Genomic DNA, 23821 nt, shown 5'->3' on the forward strand with positions numbered 1-23821 from the left:
TTGTTGATTTTGTACATTCATTTACATTTATCATCAGTCTAGGTTATTAATAGTAAAAAGTGTAAAAGTATCGCTCTAGATAAATTTTGTATTTTTGTACTTTTTTGCTATAGATATTTTATATATTAAAAAATTAAATATTAACACTGACACTTTTATTTTATGTCTTTAATTATCGAGTGCAAAACTAATATACAAAATAATTTGTTCTGTTCACTCTTTAAGTGATATATAAAAACAAAGGCAGAATATTTGCTGCCACCTATTCAAAGACTACATAACTTGCTACTACGAATAACTTCACTTACATGTTTAACATTTAGATAAAATATATAAATAGGTATTTGAATTTAAATAATCAATTGTACAAAAAATTGATAATTTAAAGTGAAAAAAATAAATAAATAATTTCTTTCTAATCAATGATGATACGTAAACATAACCTTTAAATTTATTATATATGCTTTAAATTCATTGATTAAAGGGTCGATAATATGGCTATTTTTCAGACATTTGGAAAATATGTAAAGTATTACAAACCATTTAATACAAGAATGTTACTAAATTATCGAAACCGTTTTTTGTTTTATTCGTCGTATAATTTTTCAACCTTGAATGACAAAATGTCACAAAGCCTTTATCACTATTTATACTCGAAAATTTTAGCCTGTGGACCTATTACAATTCATGATTACATGAAAGAAATTTTAACTCATCCAACTGTAGGATACTATATGAATAAGGATGTTTTTGGAAAACAGGGCGATTTTATAACATCACCAGAAATTACACAATTGTTTGGAGAAGTATGTAAGTCATCTTCTCGAAAAACTTTTGTTTGGATTAAATTGTTATAATATGTAGCATATATAATATGTATTTATTTATGTTTTAATTATTTATTTTTTAGATGATAGCCATTTGGATGAAATATGAATCACACAAGATTTCTAAGGGTCCTTTTCAAATAATTGAATTAGGTCCAGGTAGAGGAACTTTAATTAAAGATATATTAAGGGTATGTTTTTAATATTCAAAGTGCAAAATTATACAGTTATTTTATAAATATATCTCTACTGTACAGGCGTATAAACAATTTAAATCTCTAAATAATATATCAGTACATTTAGTTGAAGTTAGTCCTACTTTGTCTTTGATTCAGGCAAAGAATTTATGTAAAACGATTACAGAATATGATACAAAAATTAATGAATCTAAAAGTAACCCTATCAATTACTATAGAGAAGGTATTACAGAAGATGAGATAAAAATATATTGGTACAATTCCATTAAGGATGTGCCTAAAAATTTTAGTATATTTTTAGCACATGAATTTTTTGATGCATTACCAATTCATAAATTTCAGGTATATTAACTATACCTAATATGTACAATTTATATATACTTATATATATTTATAATACTTTATATACATATAATAATTTTACATTTAGAAAACTGATAGAGGCTGGTGTGAAGTTTTAGTAGACATAATTCAAGGAAGTAATGAAGAGAAATTTTGTTATGTGTTATCAAATGCTCCAACACCTGCTACCTTTTATATATCAGTAATACTACTTGTATTTTATTCTAAAATAAAATAAAATACAAAATTACAGATTAAATACATTTTGTGAATATCTTTCAGAACGATGAAAAGAGAGAGCATGTTGAAATTAGTCCAGAAAGTTTAGTAATAGTGGATTACATAGCAAACTTTTTATGGGAATGTGGTGGATTTGCTTTAATTTGTGATTATGGCCATAATGGTGATAAAACTGATACTTTTCGTGGATTTTCTCAACATAAAATACATGATCCACTATTACACCCAGGAGCTGCAGATTTAACAGCAGATGTTGATTTTGCAGCTATTAAAAAAATTGCAGAGAAAGATGATAGGTTAATAACTTTTGGACCAGTAACTCAATCAAGCTTTCTACAAAACCTTGGAATTGATTTAAGATTGCAAATGCTCTTACAAAATGCTTCAGAAGAAGGAAAGAAATCATTACGAACAGGATATCATATGATAATGGATGAAGATAAAATGGGAACACGTTTTAAAGTTTTATCACTATTTCCGTCTATTTTAAAAGAATATTTCGAAAAAGTACCAGTAACAGGTTTTTATTAAACATGAAGATTGCAATAAATATGTTATATATATCGAACATTTTTATAGTATATAGAAACTTCTTGTATGTATTTATACATTTAAGGCTAAATAAATGAATAACGTAGATAAAACTTTATTCATCTATACTAAAATTTTTGTAAAAAAAATTATGTATTGCAATAATTTATTAGCAATTATTTGCGAAAATTACATTTATAAATAAGGATTCATGCCTAATTATGATTTTTAATTTCAGATTCATACTTTTTCCATATCTCTGAAAATTTTAATACTTTCTCACGTTGTTGATCAAAATGTTCTTTTTTTGGTTTTCTCCATATGTCCCGATTTAGATCCAACATCCCACCTATAATTTCCTGCAGTAAATAGAATATTTGAAATTAACATTTTTGCGAAATAACCATTCATTCATACTTTTCTTAAAAGAAAATTACCTGTGCAAAATTTGTCGGAAACATATGCTCGTCCTCAATAACATGAGCATATCCTTTATTTCTTTCAAATTCTACCATAAAATATGATAGACCATTTGGAATAGCTTTACGCACATCTTTATTTTCAAAATTGATTACTTTTTTATTCATTGACCATTCAGTTTCACATTCTAATAATGCTTTCTGCCAAAAACATCAAATATAAAGCTTGATACTATTCAAATGTATTAAATTGTCTATGTATATATTTACCTTAAAGTATATTGGAGCTAATTCACCGATTCTTTTCTTCAGTGGAACACATTCCAATTGCATATGTGAAAATTTGTGACGACTCTTGTAAATTTCATAGAACACTGGATACAACTTTTGATCCATGAACATTTTATATAAAGCTTCTTTAAACATCTGAAAATAAAATACTTGTAAGGAAAAAAGGCATATTATTAAACAATAATATCCAGAAAATGTTTTACCTTCAGCTTTTCCCAAATATTTTCATCTAATTGTAATTGACAAGCAATATGGTGTACAGGTGTTATTATACAATGCCCGGAAGTCAAAGAGGTATAGTGAGGTAGACTTAAACAAATATCAGAATCCATTGTAATGATCATGTGTTTTAACATGTATTTTGAATCAATACACCAATAACAATTATCCAAACTTTTTGATAAACGTTTATGTTCCTTAATTGCACGTGAACGATCTTTCTCATTTTGTTCAGCATCTGATTTAATATGTGTAATCTGTTCCTCAAACATCTCATCCATATCTCCATTCTATAAGTTATTTTACACATCATGTATTCCATAATATCTTTTAAAATAGATTTTGTATGACATACCTTAGAAGCAATCTTAACAAATGCTGCATCATCTTCATTTGTAGATCTTCCTTTTTCTTTATGGAACTTGAACACATTGATGATGTTAGAGATTTAATATTATTGACTATAAAAGTTATATTTTAGTAAACATACCAAATTTTCCAATGAATATTTATCATCGTCGAAGTAATATCTCACTTTCTTGCCAGAAACATGTGTTTCTGCATTTTTCCGTTTACTATTTTGTGAAGATTTTATAGTTTGAACTCTGGATTCCAATGGTCTTGTAATACCTATTATATGTTATTCGTTATTTATTTCAAATGTACAATTTTATACACATAATACATACCTTTTGAATCAGTTTGTGTAAGAATTACATTTTGGACTTCTTCTGTACTGCATATTTGAACATTTTTTGCGATATCTCTAGCATTTTTTAACTGAATTTTTAATTCATCAGCAAGTTTCTAAAAAAATATTATGAATTTTTGCAATTTCTTGGCACATTTCGTGTATGTAGCGTAAAACGTTAATAAGTATACATACAGTATTGCCCATTATTTCAGCTTTAACAATTTTTGCCCCTAGCTTATTCATTTCTGCTTCTGTCAGAGGTTTAGTTTCCCCAGATTCTGTATTATTTCCATCACTATCAGAAATTCGTTTTGCACGACGGCCGACATGAGTATGTGACGAACTCAACATGTTAAAGCTTCAAAAACGTTTATGTCAAGTGTGTGTCATCACAACTAACCTTAATATTTGTTGTGCAGAATTGATAGTTTACAGATCAGCATGCCATAAGGCACGACTGACTCTATGTATACCGTATATCGTATTGTTAAGTTGAGTAAAAGCTAGAAGCAGTGAGTTTCCTCTCTGGTAGAAGTAAACAAAACTAATCACATTGTACACAGCAGTTTCAGCTATTGGTTGATAGTCGCTAATGAATTATGATTTTTACGAACGTTTTGGATATAAATTTGCATGAAAAAAGGATAGGAAAAAAAGGAAAGTTGTGAATCAACTAAGAATTTAATCACGTAGTTTTATTTATTTTTCCAGACTCGACTCATTGGACCACGAACTTATGACGTCCATACGCTGCACAAAATATAGATGTCGTTTTTATTTCATGATTGGGCGATTTCAAATTTCGCTCCTAATTTACACATCGATATTGTTAAACATAAAGCCAAATTCATGTGAGAGCATTACAGTACTATATTGTACATAATTTAACCAATCAATAGCGACTACGTAGTTACCGCGTAGATTTTGCCGCGCAAACGTTACGGTTGTTGCTTAAAAACAATTAATTGAATATATTGGTTATTTTGACATTGTAAGTTAAGTACTATTTATTGTTAGTTCAGTTATTCTTCCTGTTTTGACATTGACGTGTTAGAACGTAAAATATTTTATGTTAAAGGTTCTATAGAAAAAGTTGTTAATACTTTATGATTTTTTGATACTAATCTATTAACACTTATTTACAATTATTAATGTTTTATCTTCTACATATACTTAATAATGTCGTTAAATGTTTGATAATATCGAAACGTAACAAATTATAAGTAAGGAGGTTTTAAACGAAAACAATTATTTAAACTAACTTTCATGTAATTAAATCAGCTGCCACCAAACTTTGTTATCAAATAAAGTAAATTTTAAATTTATTTGTTATAAAGAAATAATGTTCTCTAATTTCTATTATTTTTGTATTTTCTACTCTGATTCAATTTATATGTATATACAAAAATTTTCATTTTAGATAAATTTATAAATAATGATTGAATCTGACCAAAGTGACAAAGAAACACAGGATGAAATACCACCTTCAAAAATTTCTGATAATCCTGTAGATACAACTGAACTTAGGCAGAAAAGGTTACGCGAAGAAACCTCAGAGGAGGAAAAATTAGATTTACCTTCTAAGAAATTATGTACATCTATTGATGAAAAAATATCTGAAAATATTTCAGAAGCAAATGGTACTGCTGAAGAAGTAAAAGAAAATTCAAAGAATATAAATATTGATGATAAGAAGGACAAAATTAACTTAGTTTCGGATGAAAATAAAAATGAATCTGCAAAAGAATCACATGTTGGAGTATCTGATATTAAAAATAATGAAATATCAATTACTAATGATATTGCAAATAAAAAAGAAAATGAGTCTAATATTTTAACAGATATAAAGCAACAGGTAATGCATAAATTATGTATTTAAATTTTAGTCTACAAGCAATGCTAAACGATATACATATTAATATTCAAAATATTACATTTTTTAATAATTTGCATTTACTTTTTTGGGACAGGGAAACATACACTTAGAAACTATATCAAATTTTAATACAAATAATGCAATAATAGAAGAAAAGACAGAAGTGGAAGAAGAAAATAATGTTAAATCAAAAAAGAAAAATAAAAGATTCCAAATTGAAGATGCTGAAGTAGTGGAAGGTTTGGAACTTTCTGTAGAGTGTGCTAGTGATAAAGAATCTTCAAGTTCTTCTGAAAGTGAAAGTGGAAAAGATAAACAACTTAAGCCAAAAACCATAATTGTAAAAGCAAAACCTAATGATTCAGAACTTGATGTTAGTTCTTCTGAAGCAGATAAATCAGATTCACAAGAGACACTTGAAATTAAACCTAAACAAATTGGAAAGAAAGAGAAAAAAAGAGGTAGGACTTCTTTCAGCAAAACAAAAAATACTGACTCTGAAGAAAATAATGACGATATTTCCGATGAAGATTATAGTCCAAAAACTAAGAAGAAACTCAAGAAAACAGGAGCAAATAAAAAATTTACAAAATCAGCCACAGAATCAAAAAAGGGAGGAGGTAGAGCAAGAAAGAAAGTTAAGAAACCCGTTGAAAATATGGATGGTGAAGATGAAAATTCTAATATAACAGAGGATCTAAAGTCAGAAGAGAATACATTTGATAGAAAATCTGTGAAAAGCAAAAGTGAAAATGAAAGTGACAGTGAAGATGATTCTCAAAATGAAAAAAGTAAAACCAAAGTAAGTTTAATAATATTTCTGCATCATATTTTATGTTTTCAAAATTATGTTTTTATGTTCTTCTAGAAACCTGAAGATAACAGAAGAATACAATTGTTAAAAAAATATATTAGACTTGCTGGAATACATGTAAAATCTTATAATGATCTTTGGACTAATTGTAAATCAAATACTGCTAAAGTAAGATGTCTTAGAGAGTTATTAGCAAAAAATGGAATTAATGGCAGACCAACCGTAGAAAAATGTAAAAAAGCCAAAGAAAAAAATGAAAGCCTTAAGGATGTTGCTGAGTTAAATACTAGCAATATTATTTCAGAAGGTTTGTTGCATTATAAAACCTATAAGAAATAAATATCTTAATAATAAAAAATTTCAGGACGTGTTACACGTGCTCAGAGAAATAAGGAATCAACAAAAACACCAGAAACGCCTACAAAACATCGTGAAGCACGCAGTTCATTTAAAAGAGTTTTAACCGTTGTTGACAGTGATTCAGAATGAAGTGTTATGAACTTTTAACCCTTTAACCTACGACGTCGAGTTACTCGTGGTACGTCCTTCGTGCTACATGTGACAAACATTTCTTTTTTTTGGCCGCATTCGGATGTGTAGGTATATTTTTTTGAAAAATATTAGAAAGATATCCTTAAAAATCGTGTCCACGATCAATTGGTAGTAATAATTTATCAAATATCTTGTAACATAAACTTCGAACGCTTGGACAGATCGTGAAAGGGCTCGACGTCTGACCGACCCTGCCGATGGTTACAGTACGCGTTGTTGGAACTTAAATTGTAGGGCAAAGGGTTAAAGAAATTTGTAAAACATCAATATTATTTGTTTACTTACCTTCTGTGGTAAGTATATATGTCATATTTATTTTCTTAAAAAAAAAATTGTGCACACAGATACATATTATGTATTCAGAAAAAACTGATAATCAATGAATTTGATATCAAAAGATATATTGAGATTACGAGATTGAGATATTGCAGTAAAAAAACACATAAAAGTTATTACAAAAATTATTCATTATGATGTAAAAGATTTTATAACAGATCTGCCTTTAAACTTAGAATATAAAAGATCTCAAATTGATTTGTCTTTTGGATATGTTTAATTAATTTTCGATGAATTAAAATTAATTTTTTCATGAAATTGTACAAAATAAGAAATCAAAATAATAGAATACCATTCCTTGTTATTTCGGAGTTTATAAAAACATTTAGAGCTTTTAATAAATATATTGCTTGTAGAGCTCTAGTTATATATAGAAATTAATTAATATTTCTGGATTAAACTTTATATAAAATATAATACAATTTGCGTAATTTTATATATAATTTATATTTGCTTAAAATTCTCTTAAAGATTGGTAAGTCATAATTTGATAGAATACTATAAGATATTTCTGAATGCATATATCTTTCTTCTGAAAACAGTTAAAATTATACTCATTTTATTAATTCATTCGCAAAAGTTATTATAGAGCTTCAGTAATAAAATATTCTAACATAAAAGTAATGACTAAAATAAGATAAAGGTCAAATTGTTTTATATATTATCTTTTATAATAAATTGTATAATGACTTAAAATGTAATATAAATGTACGTATATAACGAATATTTGTTGAAAAAATGATTTAGATACTTAGTAAAAATATATATTTTTATACACATGATTGTGTACAATGTCTGTTTTTCAATATGATGTACATTTCATGCTGATAAATATGTACAACAAATTAAAGCTACATAATGCATTGTATTTTATAACAAATAACACGTAATATTAAAAAAAGATGCTAGATTATTAAAAATGGTATAATATAAAGAAATATTTCCTGATTAGTTATTTAATTTGTGGATGCAAAAAGTTTGAAATACATTCCTTACTACAAAATATCTTTTTCTCTTTAACTGCGAATCTGCCATTTAACAAATTTTTATTACAAATATAACAACGGAAACATGCCTCTGTTGCGTGAAAATTTAAATCTTTAACAGCAACACCTTGTTGATCTGCTGCAATTACTTTCTCACACATGTTACACGTTTTTGCATATGTTTTTTGATAACACAAGAGACATAATGGACGATCATTTTCTGTGATGTACTGTTTCCCAGCCAATGGAACATCACAATCCCAACAGCAAAAATGTTTTACGTGATAGTTATGTCCTTCTGCGACAGTATACTCTCGCACAAAAATAAGCTGAAAAATATAAGATAATATAAAATTTATTATTATGAAGTAGAGATGAAATTTTTTGGAAACCTTTTTAAGTATATTGTACATACCTCATCACAAGCAAAACATCTAGGAATTCCTAAAAGTGTTGCTAAATCTCTACCACAGTATAATTTGTTTTTATAATAAAAGTATACCAAATCTACTAATAATTCATTACACATACTACACATGAAACACCCTGGATGCCATACTGCATTTTTAGCTTTGTCCGTAATTACTGCAACATCACCAACATGGAACCCTTCTTCACATTTATGGCACTTTTGTGATTTAGAATCTATTGTTAATTCCTCCATGACACTCTTAAGATGTGTTATATTTGGAACATGGTGTTCCAATGGTTTTGCTGTAGAATTAGTTTCATAAGGAAAAATCTGGTTTTCTAATTTCTCGGAATGAAGGGTGGTGGATGGTGTTGTAAAACTATTTACTGTTGCTTGATAATTATTAATATCGAAGATCTGTGGATATATTTGTGATGATGACGCTGGTGAAGGAAATGAATTTTCCACTACTTTTGAAGGAGTTTGTGATTTACATTCTGTTAGATTTTCTATGTTGAAACCTGTAGAATACAAAGGATCAGATTTAACTAAGTTTGAATTGGTTTTCATTATTTCCATTTCTGTCTTTATTGGCCCAGAATTATGAATATCCTTTTTTATTTTTTGAAGTTCATCCTTTGATGGAATTAACATTCCAGGATATTTTACACTACTAATAGTAACTGTTTTATCAGCTCCTTTATTTGTGTTTGTGGGAATATTTTCATTTTGTAATCCAAAAGCAGTGTTTCTACATAGTGAGTTGTTTGAATCTGAACTTCTTGCAAAATTGGGAATATTGGATAGTACCTGCCCTTGATTTTCTTGATTACTATACTTATTTGTGAGCTTTTCGCGTATATACATTAGACCCTTTTCGTCTAGTGTACTTCTAACTATATCATTTGCATGTACTGTACTAGGAGGTAGCAAAGCATCTGCTAATAGAGCTTCTACAATACCAACATTATCATTTATTGGTTTTGAATGTATCAGAGAGGTGGATGGATTTTTTAGTACATCTTTGTATACTTCTTTGTGATATCTTGATGGAGTACAAAGTGATGTCACTTCAGAACTAACATTTGTGACTGCTGCATCATTTAAATACTTCAAGTTTTCAGTTGTTGGCACATCTTTTGCAATATCTTGACTATTACTTTTATTAATTTCACCACCTTTATTGATTATATTATATTTTTCAAGAATTGGAATATTCTTAATATTACTACTGTTACTTGTATCTAAAGGAGTAGAAAAGTTATGTACATTTAAATTTTCATATAAATTCTTCTTAGGTGAACTTTTTGGAGCAAAACTGCTTGGTGTACGTAATTGAACAAAGCTTGGTGGCACATTAAGTTTATTTTGTGGACTATGATGTTGCAGGTCTGTTGCATTTACAGGTGTTATTAATGATCCATCAAATGGACGAGCACTTAATATCTATAGTAAATAATATATATATATATAATATATTAATAAATAAATATATATATTATTGATTTAATTTATATATACTCAAATTTAATTGGTGATTAAATTTCTAATGTATAATAATATCTTACCTTTGTCACTGTTCCTTGTCCCACATATTTTTTTATATTTTCTAAATACCTCTCAAATTGTTTTTTCTCTTGTTCACTTAACTTATCACACGTTTTATAATCTATGTCATGAAGAGGTAACTGTTTTTGTAATAATTGTCTCCTCAGAGCTGCACCAGGTGATCCCTTAATGGGTAATTTTTCCATAGGTAAGGCTTTCATATAGTCTATAGCAAGTTCTTTTGTTGTATCTGGTGGCACCCATTCAAATGCTTCTTCTGCATGTTCTTTTCCACTGTTTATATGTAATACTAAAAAATTTAATAAAAAGGTATTATATTGTATATATATTGTGTATATTATTTTAATTTAGTGGTATTTACATATTGATTTTTTCTTATATTTTCTTGAGTTCCCAAACAACAAATCAAATTGGGGAAAATCGTCATCATCAACATCATGATCATCTTTACTGCATTTACAATTTTTACAAATTTTTCTCCAAAAATGTAAATCCAAACCTGGACATGCAGCTTTACAAAGAACACAAGGTGCTCCTGCCCCAGCCTCATGTGCCAATCGAGGCTGAATAAAATGATTACAATGATTTAGAAATTTCGAAAGCAATTAATTTTATTAATAATCTCTAGAGGATTAAAAATTGTAGGTATTTATAACTGATAAATTCAAATAAAATTTTCTACGGTTGTATATTATTTTTAGTTTACTAAATGTACTTAATGATTAAATTGTTTTGAATTATATATAAATAATAATAAATAATAATAAATAATTATATATAAAAAATAATAAATAGTAAATGTAAACAGATATCATATTACAAAGGAAAAGCGAAAAAATATATCTCTAAGTATATTCTAAAATCGCTTCTTTAAATTCTCACTTTTCTTTTCCGATTTTCCAATTCTAGCAACCATTTCGGACGATCATTTACATCTGTATTATTCATTTCTAATCAATTTCTTATTTTTTATTATAAAAATTGAAATTATATTTGTTACACCCAGTTGACACTTGCACAAACGTGTGACTCATCACTATGCCACATTAAAGCAGTGCTTATGTCCCCCCCTTCTACTATACTCGATAAGTGGGGCCCACTCACATAATGAAATCTTCCTTCAAAAAGATTTCACATATACATACACTATATATCATACATTTTCACAATACTCAGAATACTTCACATATTCAATTCAGAGTTCAGTGTTATCTTATTATGTAGGAAAAGATATATATTAATATTTTTTATTTATCTAACATGTGTAATATGGTATAAATTATTTTCTTCATTTTTATAAAAAATTTTTATTGTAAAGAAAATTAAAATATACTTATTTTAACAGAGAAGATTTGTTATAATTTGAGTAGTACTATCAATAAATAAACTATACATGAAAATAATACAAATGTTTGAAGAATTCTATAATATATACATGCTTCTTTATCTGTATACTGAATATATACAAAAAAGGCTCATTTGAATATAACTTCAGCATGTATTGTTTACCTTCTGCTATATCCATTAAATTTTTCAATCAGTTCCAAAAGCGGTATCAAATTCTTCTTGTGAAATCTGAAATAATTACTCTTCTTTAAAAATATATATATGAGGGTTTATTTTTTAAGGAAATTTTCATTTCAAAAATTATATTAAACGTACCTTTTTCTTTTTTAACTTTTTAATTAATGCTATGTCTTTTGCTAAATCTTTGATATCTTGTTCATTCATCTTTTTTTTTCGCTTTTTTGTTGAGTTTTCTGACATCTTCTGCTTCAGTTTTTTCTCTTTCCTTTTTTTACGGTTTTCTTGCTTTTCCATTTTCTTTTTTTTATTTTCAGACCATGGTTCAGTTTGTTTACATTTACGTTTCTGTGCCTTAGGCCATACTCCGGTGTCTCGAAAAATCTTTAATTTTTCTAAACGACTTTTTTCTTTTTGTTTATCTGAATATGTAATTGAATTGATATCAGTATCTTCTTCTTGAAAATTTGACATATCTTTTCCTTTAAGTTCTGGCATACGAGGCATTCGTAATAACCCAAAACCCATTGCAAGCTTTCCTAGATCAATATCTTTCAATCTTAATATTAAATTACATTCATGCTTATTGTATGCCTGTACATATGATACAAATGCTCTGTTGGCCTTGTCAAAAAGAGAGCGATCTTGTTTTTGTAAATTTCTCATACACGTTAAACACTTTTTGTATGAAATAATGGATGGCTCCAAAACTATTTGCTGTAGATCTACTTTTTGATTTCTTTTAATAAATTCTACGTATGCATCTTCTGTTTTTAAGAGAAATAACAATGCATTTCCTTCGTTACCTATTCTAGCAGTTCTACCACATCTAGAGCAAGTTACAACAAAATTATAAATAATAAGAAATTTTAAAGTTAGATCTACTCTTACCTATGAACAAAACTACTTGCTGAACATGGAGGATCATATTGTAATACCCAATCAACTTCTGAAATGTCAATACCACGAGCCATTACATCTGTACAAATTAAAATTCCACTTTCAATAGATCGAAAATCGTTGAATACTTTGTACCGCTTGTTTTTCATTTTGCCATGAATTGCAAATACTTGAATAGTCGGCAACATTCTAAAACCAAAACACGTTATAAGATGTATCTTGACAGAAATGTACCTAAATGGTTTATAACTTACGTTTGTGCAACATGACTAAAATAATCAACACAAGCACAAGTAGATAAAAAAATCATATATTTTAAATTAATCCCTTTACGCTGAATAAAATCTATCATTATAGATAATTTATATTCAGCATTTACAATGACATAATTATTTATTAAATTCGTAGGTGTAGAAATATTTGGTTTTTCTTTAACAGTTATCACAGCTGGGTTTCTAAGCCCAGCTCTTATTAACTGCTGCAATTCCTTTGTTTGAGTTGCAGAAAATAAACCTGTTCTTCTGAGACGTGGTAAATAAGATAATATTGTATCTAACGTTGCAGAAAATCCTAGATCTAATAGTCTGTCAGCTTCATCTAAGATCAGTACTTCCTATGAGTAACATTGCTAATAATTAATTTAAACAAAATATTACTATAAAAACATATTTTATATTTAAATATTAGTTACCAAAGATTTTACATATGCTGTCAAGTTTATACTTTTACAATTAGACAACATATCTTCTAATCGACCAGGTGTGGCTACAATAATATTTGCTCCAGCTTTAAGTTTATCTGCATCTTCTGCAATTGTTGTACCACCAACAAGTAATACTTGTTTTAAATCTGGTATATTGTCTAGAAACTTTTGCAAAACTTCATTTATTTGGATAGCCAATTCTCTTGTAGGACTGATTATTATTGCTCCAATTTCTATAGGTTTCCATTTCTCATTTCTTTTCTGTTTTAAATTTAAGTAAATAATGATTACTTTTTTATCCAAAATATATAAATATGTATTAAACAAAAATAATCACAGGTTGTAGATTTCATATGATACCTGCAATATCTCTAAGAGTGGAACTAAAAACGCAATTGTTTTTCCACTCCCTGTTACTGCTTCTGCAGCAACATCTTTTCCTTTTAGTAGTAATGGTATGGAAGCTGCCTGTGTATAATTTAAACAAAATTTCAAATTTACAAAATTTGTAACTATTTTAAACTATAAATATTATTTTATCAAAGGATTCAAATCTAAAATTTGTCATAACTTTATAATTTTGATTGCTATAATTTACCTGCACGGGTGTCATATAAGGAAAGTCCAACTTTTCAATGGTTTTTAATACAGAATCACTTAAAGGCAACTCTAATTCTTTCCAATTTTGTGTTTTCATTATGAATTGTAAAATTTTAAGTTAAAGTAAGTTAAAAAATTAAAAAATATATAATTTTAACGTTACTTTTTTTCAAACATAATTTAATAGAGTTTTATAGGTTATGTTGAACATGCCATTACTACTAGTATAGAGTACAATGTAAATCAGATTGTAGATGATTTATACGTACATATAGAATACCTTAATAACCTTATCGTAGATTTTTCAAATATCATTTATATAAATCAATCTTTAGTTTCAGGATATATTTAATATTTTTGAAATGTGTTTACTGTGAGATGTGGAAACTTTATATTAAATTAAATGTAAAATGTAATTATAAAAGGAAAGAGATATAAATAAAACGTATTCAACAAGTTTTCGCGATTAAAATTTAGATCTTGAAACATTTTATAGGAAGTTAAAAATAAATAAACCATCATGTACAAATTGGCTTTTAACGCATTGAGTTTATTTTGATGTTTTTTTTTAAATCTCTTCCATATAAAATTTGTGTCTAACGATGCCACACATTCAACTATCTCTCAGATAAGGATCGTCCTTGCCTTTATTTCTTTTATGTACACGACTAGGTCTAAGGCCGTAATTCAATTTGTTTTTTTTTCAATGCCATACTATCTGACAGTATTTGTTTATACACAAGAGGTACACAATATATTTAATTGTTATAACAATTTTAAATATTCGACGCAATAAATTCTTCAATCTAGTGGACAATAAAATATTGTTACCTTTCTGAAAATTTCTTCAATACTTTCCTTAATTTATAATTCATGTTATCTATAATAAAAAATAATGCTCATTTATAAAGACATTACATAGATTACGTAATACTTATCTAAATTAAGCTTGAGAAGAAGAAAATTTAATTTAAAAATTGAATATAATCAATGTAATGTTCCTTGTATCATTTTTAAATCTATTTCTACTACTTTTATCTATTTTTTTTTAACGAATATAAGATCGATAAATATTACTGTAAACATGTTATTGCATAAAAAAAGGATATCGAAATTTTATATTTTAAATCACTAAACAAAAACTAATACATTTGTACCTCTTTATATATGCAGATGGTTTTTTTTCACGACAGGATCGTCTGTCGGGTCGTTTTAAACGTTACTTGCCAGATCCTTTTTCTCTTATACATTTTTTCTAATTAGATTTATTCTTTGCTTTGAGGATCTTATGTATTAGCATCTCATAACAAAATCCGTCATCAACAAATCGCAAAATTTGAAAGTTGACTTCAATTATTTCAATATCATGTCATTTAATTTTGTACAATTAAACGCAATTTAATGAAATTTTGAAGAATTATATCGACCTGTTCCTGTGCTTCTTATCCACTGCAGCAAGATATCAAATATGAAAGCGCGAGCAGAAAAATATGTCATATGTTCTATTTTTTACATTATACCAATAATTACTTTGTGTAAAAAAAAGTTTTACTCGCGTGATGTTCACAATTACTCCGTTTTTGAGTACTCAAATCTCCGAAGATACATTCACTACCAGACTATTGGATAGCTCTCTGTATCAACCTTACAGGTTGAATTTTGGTTTAATGAATGTTTACAAAGTAGTGTGAGCTATAATAATTAAAAGTGAAATTTCTTTAATTTTAATATTTCTTGCAGTATTTTATAGTCACAGTCCCTCATTTCTTTCATTTCCTAATATAATGCATAGGCACCACCTACCAATACAATTTTGAAATTGTTTGTTTGCCAATTTTCCTTTTACATTTCATATATTTCTATAAATTAATCTCAAAGATTATGTTTGTTTTTTGTTGTAACATTTAAATTAATAATATAGTAGTACACCATGGTAAATTGTATACTGAAATCTGTCTCATATGATTAAGATTTAAATACAATTTGAGGGACTAAATGTCATTGTGGGTCCTCTGTAATTAACTAACCCACTTCAAAGTCACTTTCAAGATGATTAGCACTTCATTTTAGGTTATTAGTATTTTATAAATTTTTCTTTTTTGTAAAAGTGGCTGATTATTATCTGAATTAAATAAAACGCATACTATTTTTGTTTTGAGTTTGGAATGATATTGCTATTATTAATAGAGAAAAGAAAGGAGAGTGAAACTTATAAAATTGCTTATAGATATATCGACACATAGAACAAGCAAGAAAGTCATTTTAAGTGCCTAACGCCATCATGAAAGTAACTTAAATTTATAAACTTTATTCTACCTCTGCAGAATACTAGTAGTTTCTTCTTTTTTCCGTTTCTGATTGCAGCTACTGATTGTGCGGCAAAATCACTGGTATAGTTTGCTGCGCTCCTGGAGGTGGTTGTGGCGGCAAGTATTGCATATGTTGGGGTGGTATTGGTATATGAGGAGGAATTATAGGACACATTATTGGATAACTTGGAGCATGGCCTTGAGGAGGTGGTGGAGGATATGTGGGTTGTGGAGTACCAGGAGGATTGTAAGTGCCTGGTGTGTGTGGTGGATTAGGATTAGCTGGAGAGGGGGTTTGACTTGGTGGTTGTTGAGCAACATGAGGGTGTGGATGTGTATGTGGACCCATGTACTGAATACCAGGAGCCTGTGGTCCTGGTGAGTCATGGTGATGATAAGGTGTTGCCATATGTGGCGGTGGTGGTGGTGCCTGAACCATGCGTACCATCTGTTGATATGCTGGTTGAGTAGGATAAGGCACCTGGAATGGTGGATGTAGAGGTGCTGGTGCCATTAAAGGTTGTCCAGTTGCTGCTACTACTTGCATCTGAGAGGCTATATCTTGAGCACGATGTTGCGCATGCATTACTGGTACTGAAATAAGCAGAATAACATGCAATTTTATGATTATCTCGAAAGAGATCTATGTTTTGGAAAAAAATTGAATATAAAACATTTATTAATAAATAGAATATTGGAAATAAGATGCAGATACCTAGATACTGACCCTTCCGGAACCTTGTCACAGGTTGAGTCGGTGGCTGACTGAACGCAGTTGGTGGTTGGCTAGTCATTACATATGCTGGCATGACTACAGTTGTAGGCATAGTTGCTCCAGTATATTGAGGTGTTTGTGGTGTGTGTGGTCTACTTGGTGTTGGTGTACTTGGAGATCGCTGAAGGTATAATATTTATATTATAATTCAATATTACATTATCGCTAATTTCTAATCTAATAAGTGGTAGCTTACCGGCGTGAAAGCTTTAGTATTTGGATTGAATTCTTTAGCATTTGGGTTTAACGTAGATTTTTTGAAAGCTGTCGTTATTTTATCGGCAGTAGCTTCTTGTGGGGCTTGGGTTACAGGGGGGGTGTTTGTAGAAGTTTGTTGTTGTTGTTGTGATTGGGGAGGACTTGTAGATCGCAATGGTAATGGACCTGGTGGTGGTTTACTAGTGACCACAGTTTCTTCTGGAACAGTTTGATTTTGATGTGATTGTTGTTGTTGTTGTTGCTGCTGTTGTGGAGGGTTTGGATGCTGTTGCTGTTGTTGCTGTTGCGGTTGCTGTTGCGATGATTGTGACGTTGTGTGCTGATGTGATGATTGATGATGTGTCTGAGTAATTTGAGGTGAAGTATGAGTATCTTGCTGATGTTGGTGTTGTTGCTTTCTGGTAACAGGTGGTGTATCTTGTGCTGGTGTTTCTGCTAATTTGAACTCTGATGCAAATTGCCTCAATTCTGAATGTTGTTCTTCTCTACTACGTGGTGTTGGTACCTTTAACGATATATATGTTCCATAATTTTGTACACATAAAGTAGCTTAAATATAATTTATAGAAAAAGTATTACTTTTCTATGATCTGATTTATGGGAAACTATCTCACATCGTTGTCCTTCAACAGAATTTTGTTGTTGTAATTGACCATGCTGTTGATGCGATGACTGCTGCTGTTGATGAGCAGTAGTAACATTCGTTTGTGGGAATGGTGCTGGTGGTGCTTTATCTGCTTGATACACTTGTTGTCTGCCGGGCCGTTCACGCTTTTCTGTATTTATTTTGGATGATGATGTCTGTTGTTGCTGTGGTGGAAAACTGACTTGTGGTACAGAAGGTGTTGCCTGAGATTGCGGTTGTGATTGTTGAATCACAGGTACTATAAATATAAATTTGTTTAAAAGAAAATGTACGAATTATTTTTATGTTTCTATATTTTATTGTTATGAATGTAATTAGTACCTGGTGGTGGTGGTTGTGTTGCTGGTGTAGGCACAAATGGTGGTGGAGGGTTGTTATATGTAACCACTAGTCCCAGGCTTATTGATACTGGATGTTGTACCGAAGGATGAGCACTTTGCATTCCAATAGGAAGATTCGAATTTGGAGGAATGTTCACATTTACGTTGGACGGAGATTGTTGATTAAAGACATTTTTATTAGCAGTTGCAGGTCCTGGTGAAGGCGGTGGTTCACTAGATCTCATCAGCTTTGCACTATTTCCATTTTTCTTCTTCAGTGGAGGTGGAATATATTTACCTTCAGTAGGTCTCACCTAAAATTATGTAAAATTAATAGAAGATAAATAATTCCACACTTTCTAAATATGATTATAACAGTAGCAAGAAACTGCACCACGGCTGCAAATCTCTCTTCTTCATCGCCATTTTCCAGTTCTAGTCTAGCTTTGTAATTTGGCTGTGACTCTATTTCATTTGCAATTTCTGCAGCCTTTTGTTCTTGTTCTTTGTAATCTTTTGTATCTTTTCTCTGAAGTGGTAATGTATAAGCAGCTAAAGTTGGTTCATATGTTGTTTGAACACCATACTTTTGTTCATTTTTGCGAAACATATCATTAGCATCCCACCCATTCTAAAGTTAATTTTATATGTATACATGAATACATTACTTATATATGTATTTATATTCTTTTTATTATTATAAATATTATGTACTTACTGTTGTACCATCCAATTTTAAATCATCTCCATTCATAGTAGCAGGAGGAGCATCCCAAGGTTCCAATTCTTTCTCACCAACTACACCATTATATTTACTAATAGAAGTGTCTGTTCTAAACCCATCACGTGTAGCATAATCTAAATCAATATCCTTGGCAGACATAGTAATAATATCTTGTGGTTTAAAAATTAATTTCTCTACTACACTATCTACACTAAATTTTCCTGTAACTTCCACACGATGTGCCATTTCTAAGACAACATCAAATTGGCTTGAGAAAGTGCGAAAAATACCTTCATACATTGAACCATTTAATGTTTGAATCTGCGATAATACAAATATATTACAATAAATATGAAAAGAGCTTACAAAATTTATATTTTATATTTTTTATTAATGAAGAAAGTCAGAAAAAAATATGGTCTTTGTTTATTCTTATCAAATAAATCTATTACCTGTACAACATTGCCAACATGACTGGTTATGGCATGCATAAAATGGGCATTATTATATACCCCTTCAGCAGCAACACATCTTTCTTGTGGACCACGAGCACGTGGTGATCTGAAAATAAAATCATATTTATAAATCCAATATTGTCTTTAAATATCAAGAAACGAAAAAGTTTAGTAGTTGAACATTTAAAATTTGTTCAGTTTGAAAGGGATAAAGAAAGATATGGAAGATATATAATGAAACAAAAGAAAAAGATACCTGTTTGTGTTTGAACGATTCTTTCTTTTGCTATTCATTTTGCCACTCGACGAGGATTCTTCGCCAGTGGTTGGTGGAATTCTGCCGCCGGTTTGTTGCGGACCTTCTCGTTTCCTAGTGGGGACCGGAATTTTGACTAATTTCCCGGTGACTACTTAACGTCAAAAAATATTTTCGATCGAATATCCCAACGCAGGGAGGTATTAACGACTTTTTTCTTCTTCAACGAACTCCTCGTTAGATATTTAAAATTTCAATTTCAAATATTTTTCGACCCCAAAATGATTGACAGGAGGTATTAGCTACAACAACTACCAACATTCACGATCGGTTTTCGAATCACAATCGTTTATAGGTTATGCTCCAATGGTTATCTAAACACTCGTTCGCGAAAGTCTAGCGCGTGCGTGACTTTCGGATTTTGACAGACACAAGAGTGTAAGCAAAGAAAGCAGGAACACTTTGTATTCGAAGAGACGTACGGGGGAACACGGTCTGCTCGACACACGATATCTTGCTAGTGCGTGACGTAACTCCGTTCTCTTTACGCAGGAAATCACCTTTATGGAATTTTTGCGTTAACGGAGTTAAGAAACGAACAACGGTAGCCCCAAATAATGATTTCGGCCACGAAATTGTATTTCTATTTAATTAATCAACATGTGGTAAACGATAAAACTTAGCACAAGTCGCCTGATCAACCTGATCCCGGTGACTGTCAAATACAGTCGCCACCTAGTGAGAAGTTAATGCAAATTCTGATAAAGATCATTCGCAATGCTCTTTCTTAAAGAACCTACTTTCATTGAGACTTCCTTTTCTGGTGAAAATGCAGCTTTAATTATTACTTATAGTAACCCATATATATTTAGGAAGGATTTTGTTATTGAAGATTATTCGAAAACTTGTAAATTGAATTATATTTTTCAAAATATTCCATAACATATTTATATTTCAGTCGGTCTAAAAAAAAATTGATGTGTTATATATCTAGTAATTTCATTTTAAACTTCGATCAACTTGTCCATACGCATCTCTATTTCTCTCATCTCTGATTCTCGTTATAAACTGTGTGCAATTTTCGAATAATATTCTTTGTTCTATCGGAAATGAAATCGTCCACTTGACCCAATATATGTACGCCTTGAATTATCCATTCAAATCCCTTATTTATCTTTTTCTCTCTATCAGTACGGTCAGTTGAACGGCTCGATAAGGCATTTGAAAGTTCTGATGAGACACTTTGTTCCCTCGCAAATATTTTTTCTGTACCCATCATTATCATCTGGTGGACAATTCAATAATGATATACACCTCTGAACAATTTATAATCAAGGTATAGTGTTACTTACCAAAAATATTGCAAAAGGAAGTAATAAGGACGTTTTCATTCTTTCCAAATCAATTATATGTGTAATTATATGTACAAAAATAGTATCAAAGATCAATATTACTAAAAATGTTGATGAACAAAAAGTGAATGAGATTGTATTCTCAATGCAATTTACTTAGTTAACGTTCTTACAGTTATTTAATATATGCCAGTCTCTTGATGAATTTATTTCTCTTATCCATATATTTTTCATCGGATGGTATTTGCTGACGTTAAATAAATGGTTTATATGTTTAATATTAAGCAATACATTATTTCAAGTGATTAAGCAATTTCTTCTGTAAGCACAATTATTATGTCACAATCGATCGTCGTATCCTTTCAAAAGTTGGTTGAACGATACATACATTTTTGTTCTTCCTACATTCATACATATATATACATTCATATATATATATATATATATATATATATATATATATATATATATTATACTCGACAAAATATTAATTGATGATACGGTACAATGGAAGAATGACGAAATTTTAATTAATTTAACTTATTAGCTTGCCTGTATTTAACTTACAATATAATACAAAATAATTAAGAATGAATAAAAATAAACCTATCTGTAACGAAATTGTAAGAAAATATATTTTTCATAGAGTTAGTTATTGAAAAATTTTGTTGAACTTCTTCTCTTTCTCCATGTAGTTAATACATTTTCAAGCCTGAGGAAATTTGGCTGTTCAGCTTTTCTGAGCTGCGGCGGCCTGAAGTTGATTGTTTAGATTTTGCGTTGCTTCTACGGCAATATCAACGGCCTGTTTCGTGAATTTCGCAAGATCTTCCTGGATTTTTCCAGAATGTTGGCTCAGAGATTTAGCGGCTTTGTCGGATTCCTTGAGTACGGTTTGAACTCCTTCTTGGAATTTAGTTTGCAATTCATTGACTTGTTGCTGAGCGTTCGGAATTCCACTGTTAATATCTTCGACGACCTTGTTAAGCTTGACCTTAACGCCGTCCCATAGTCTTTCCAATTCAGGGGTCTTAGTCTTGACCTAAATAAACGTAAACAATATTTGAATTCTTATTATACTTTTTTTTAAGCCTAATCCACAAATTTTATTTACTTTTTTTATAGCCTTGTCTTTCTCAAAACGATACAATTAAAAAATATTGTTTCGTAGAAACTAAGTTTCTAAACATATTAAATCAAGTTCAGTTAACTAAATAGTTCATTATTACCTCTTCAGTAATGTTTTTCATGTAATTTTGGATATTGGTAATGAAGTTGGTGCTCTGTTCCTTGACAGTTTTTACCATAGTCTCTTGATCGGGGATATTCCATTGTTCCTGAATTTGTTTGGCTAAATTGTTGATGTTCGTTTGAGCCTGGTTGATGAGTTCGGTCAATTGAACTTCAGGAGATCCCTGAGAATTGGTAGTACTGGACGGAGCAACTTTAGCTTCCGAGACCAGTGCAATAGCTAAGATGATCGTGAAAATGGTTTTCATTTTCCTTGGATTCACTGTAAATCAACTAGAAAGTAACTGATGTGCTGGCTACACCAGCTACTGCTTTTATAGGCGATTCTTATCAAGGGTGCACGAGGGCAAGCCAATTATCTCATTAAGACGATGATGAATTGTGATTTTAGCATTCCTCTTTAGACGCTTTCAGAAGAAAGTCTTGAGAATTTTTCTCGATAACCATTAATTTCATTCAGTTTTTCAATGATTTATTCAAAAGATAATAATGAGAAGAATTTGATTACAACTTAATATTTACTAAAGATATTATCTGAAAATAGGTTTATACACGTTTATGAATAAATATTTTATAGCATTAGTGCGTAAGATTGGGATGGATAATTTAATTTAATTTTGTTTTTTCTTCATCAAATAATAACATGGTTAAGTAAATACTGCGATATATTCGTTAAGTTATGATAAGTGATTATATATTTTTTCTTTCTCTCTCCGATGGTCGATTTTATATTGATATTCTCGAGTTAAAGTTCAAGATAAAAACGAAGTTTCAAGGCATTGCATTTCTCTCTGCGGAGAAATTACATTATCTTAGCAATTAAATAGGATTGAAATTCACAAAAATATCAAAACTACCAAATTTACATTTATGTTAGCTATTACATCTTCTTCCAACCATTATTATCACGAACATAAATATTATGTTGAGAAATTTGATATTCAAAAATATTTCAAGAAAGAGTAACTCCTCTACCAAGCAGTTACTTAATCACATTTTTGATCTTTGAAATTTGCTGTTAAATATGTATTAGATGCATTTATAGGAAGTTACGTCAAGAGGACAAGGTCTTGTGGAAAAATTTCTATTGATGCACTTGTTGATTCTTCTGTTGCATGTGTACTATCGATGCTACGGAATCATTCCTTCAAAGTCCATATGGAACAGCTGGTTATCTATATGTGTACTGTCGGTCAATAGAAGCCTTGACCCATGACCATTTTGATTCTATTATTTGCAATACATTCATACACTTTCACCCGATTTTTATTCTACACTTTGTTTGATATTTATTCTGTATCAAAATTTACACGATGATGTACATATCAATTGATAATAACTGATAATAAATGTAGATTATCACGTTTATTTAAATATATAATTTACATATATTTTATGTTTCAATGTATTACGAACTGATGAGATGCATGACTTTATCGGTGGTATTATGAAGATAGGAAAAGTTTATGTAACGATATTTCA

The 23821-nt window shown here is 29.6% G+C and overlaps 8 protein-coding genes across 16 annotated transcripts; 2 read left to right on the top strand and 6 right to left on the bottom strand.

Annotated features, from left to right (window-relative positions):
* The first annotated feature begins 192 nt into the window (after positions 1 to 192).
* On the top strand, positions 193 to 2356 carry LOC126868245 (protein arginine methyltransferase NDUFAF7 homolog, mitochondrial). Of its 3 annotated transcripts, none has more exons than XM_050623529.1 (6): positions 193 to 340; positions 510 to 806; positions 911 to 1018; positions 1085 to 1366; positions 1455 to 1568; positions 1649 to 2255. In XM_050623529.1, exons 2-6 carry the CDS (start codon positions 555 to 557, stop codon positions 2135 to 2137), a joined length of 1245 nt encoding a protein of 414 aa, XP_050479486.1. In that variant the 5' UTR covers positions 193 to 340; positions 510 to 554; the 3' UTR covers positions 2138 to 2255. The 3 variants fall into 3 exon arrangements, with proteins under 3 accessions (XP_050479486.1, XP_050479485.1, XP_050479484.1); XM_050623528.1 differs by lacking the exon at positions 193 to 340 and having other exon boundaries at positions 495 to 806; positions 1649 to 2153; positions 2248 to 2356; XM_050623527.1 differs by lacking the exon at positions 193 to 340 and having other exon boundaries at positions 495 to 806.
* LOC126868246 (CWF19-like protein 2) lies at positions 2115 to 4396 on the bottom strand. Its single transcript, XM_050623530.1, has 8 exons — positions 3953 to 4396; positions 3756 to 3873; positions 3557 to 3696; positions 3422 to 3487; positions 3051 to 3356; positions 2827 to 2982; positions 2575 to 2757; positions 2115 to 2496 (listed from the first exon to the last, which is right to left on the bottom strand). The coding sequence occupies exons 1-8, from the start codon at positions 4109 to 4111 to the stop codon at positions 2353 to 2355; spliced, it is 1272 nt and encodes a 423-aa protein (XP_050479487.1). The 5' UTR covers positions 4112 to 4396; the 3' UTR covers positions 2115 to 2352.
* Positions 4396 to 8120, top strand: LOC126868239 (putative uncharacterized protein DDB_G0274405). 6 transcript variants are annotated; one of them, XM_050623519.1, is made up of 6 exons: positions 4875 to 5069; positions 5181 to 5615; positions 5731 to 6097; positions 6167 to 6438; positions 6505 to 6757; positions 6815 to 8120. In XM_050623519.1, exons 2-6 carry the CDS (start codon positions 5196 to 5198, stop codon positions 6937 to 6939), a joined length of 1437 nt encoding a protein of 478 aa, XP_050479476.1. In that variant the 5' UTR covers positions 4875 to 5069; positions 5181 to 5195; the 3' UTR covers positions 6940 to 8120. The 6 variants fall into 6 exon arrangements, 5 of the variants coding, with proteins under 5 accessions (XP_050479474.1, XP_050479473.1, XP_050479475.1 ...); XR_007690555.1 differs by having other exon boundaries at positions 4877 to 5069; positions 5731 to 6438; positions 6815 to 7046; positions 7164 to 8120; XM_050623517.1 differs by lacking the exon at positions 4875 to 5069 and adding an exon at positions 4396 to 4611 and having other exon boundaries at positions 5731 to 6438.
* LOC126868233 (testin) lies at positions 8087 to 11389 on the bottom strand. The gene is made up of 5 exons (XM_050623503.1): positions 11188 to 11389; positions 10667 to 10868; positions 10305 to 10594; positions 8740 to 10182; positions 8087 to 8653 (listed from the first exon to the last, which is right to left on the bottom strand). The coding sequence occupies exons 1-5, from the start codon at positions 11251 to 11253 to the stop codon at positions 8291 to 8293; spliced, it is 2364 nt and encodes a 787-aa protein (XP_050479460.1). The 5' UTR covers positions 11254 to 11389; the 3' UTR covers positions 8087 to 8290.
* Positions 11390 to 11664: 275 nt separating this feature from the next.
* LOC126868253 (probable ATP-dependent RNA helicase DDX55 homolog) lies at positions 11665 to 13567 on the bottom strand. The gene is made up of 5 exons (XM_050623538.1): positions 13421 to 13567; positions 12984 to 13326; positions 12721 to 12918; positions 11968 to 12658; positions 11665 to 11880 (listed from the first exon to the last, which is right to left on the bottom strand). The coding sequence occupies exons 2-5, from the start codon at positions 13079 to 13081 to the stop codon at positions 11839 to 11841; spliced, it is 1029 nt and encodes a 342-aa protein (XP_050479495.1). The 5' UTR covers positions 13082 to 13326; positions 13421 to 13567; the 3' UTR covers positions 11665 to 11838.
* LOC126868360 (ATP-dependent RNA helicase DDX55-like) lies at positions 13406 to 14045 on the bottom strand. Its single transcript, XM_050623693.1, has 3 exons — positions 14031 to 14045; positions 13793 to 13900; positions 13406 to 13693 (listed from the first exon to the last, which is right to left on the bottom strand). The coding sequence occupies exons 1-3, from the start codon at positions 14043 to 14045 to the stop codon at positions 13406 to 13408; spliced, it is 411 nt and encodes a 136-aa protein (XP_050479650.1).
* On the bottom strand, positions 13793 to 20477 carry LOC126868232 (ataxin-2-like protein). Of its 2 annotated transcripts, none has more exons than XM_050623502.1 (10): positions 19737 to 20477; positions 19478 to 19586; positions 19020 to 19346; positions 18696 to 18932; positions 18303 to 18615; positions 17915 to 18219; positions 17313 to 17840; positions 17069 to 17237; positions 14302 to 16935; positions 13793 to 13900 (listed from the first exon to the last, which is right to left on the bottom strand). In XM_050623502.1, exons 1-9 carry the CDS (start codon positions 19772 to 19774, stop codon positions 16397 to 16399), a joined length of 2565 nt encoding a protein of 854 aa, XP_050479459.1. In that variant the 5' UTR covers positions 19775 to 20477; the 3' UTR covers positions 13793 to 13900; positions 14302 to 16396. The 2 variants fall into 2 exon arrangements, with proteins under 2 accessions (XP_050479459.1, XP_050479458.1); XM_050623501.1 differs by having other exon boundaries at positions 17057 to 17237.
* Positions 20478 to 21622: 1145 nt separating this feature from the next.
* LOC126868267 (uncharacterized) lies at positions 21623 to 22642 on the bottom strand. Its single transcript, XM_050623554.1, has 2 exons — positions 22318 to 22642; positions 21623 to 22130 (listed from the first exon to the last, which is right to left on the bottom strand). Exons 1-2 carry the CDS (start codon positions 22585 to 22587, stop codon positions 21819 to 21821), a joined length of 582 nt encoding a protein of 193 aa, XP_050479511.1. The 5' UTR covers positions 22588 to 22642; the 3' UTR covers positions 21623 to 21818.
* Between the last annotated feature and the right edge of the window lie 1179 nt (positions 22643 to 23821).

Source organism: Bombus huntii, chromosome 8 (genome assembly GCF_024542735.1).
Source record: "Bombus huntii isolate Logan2020A chromosome 8, iyBomHunt1.1, whole genome shotgun sequence".
Lineage (NCBI taxonomy): Eukaryota > Metazoa > Arthropoda > Insecta > Hymenoptera > Apidae > Bombus > Bombus huntii.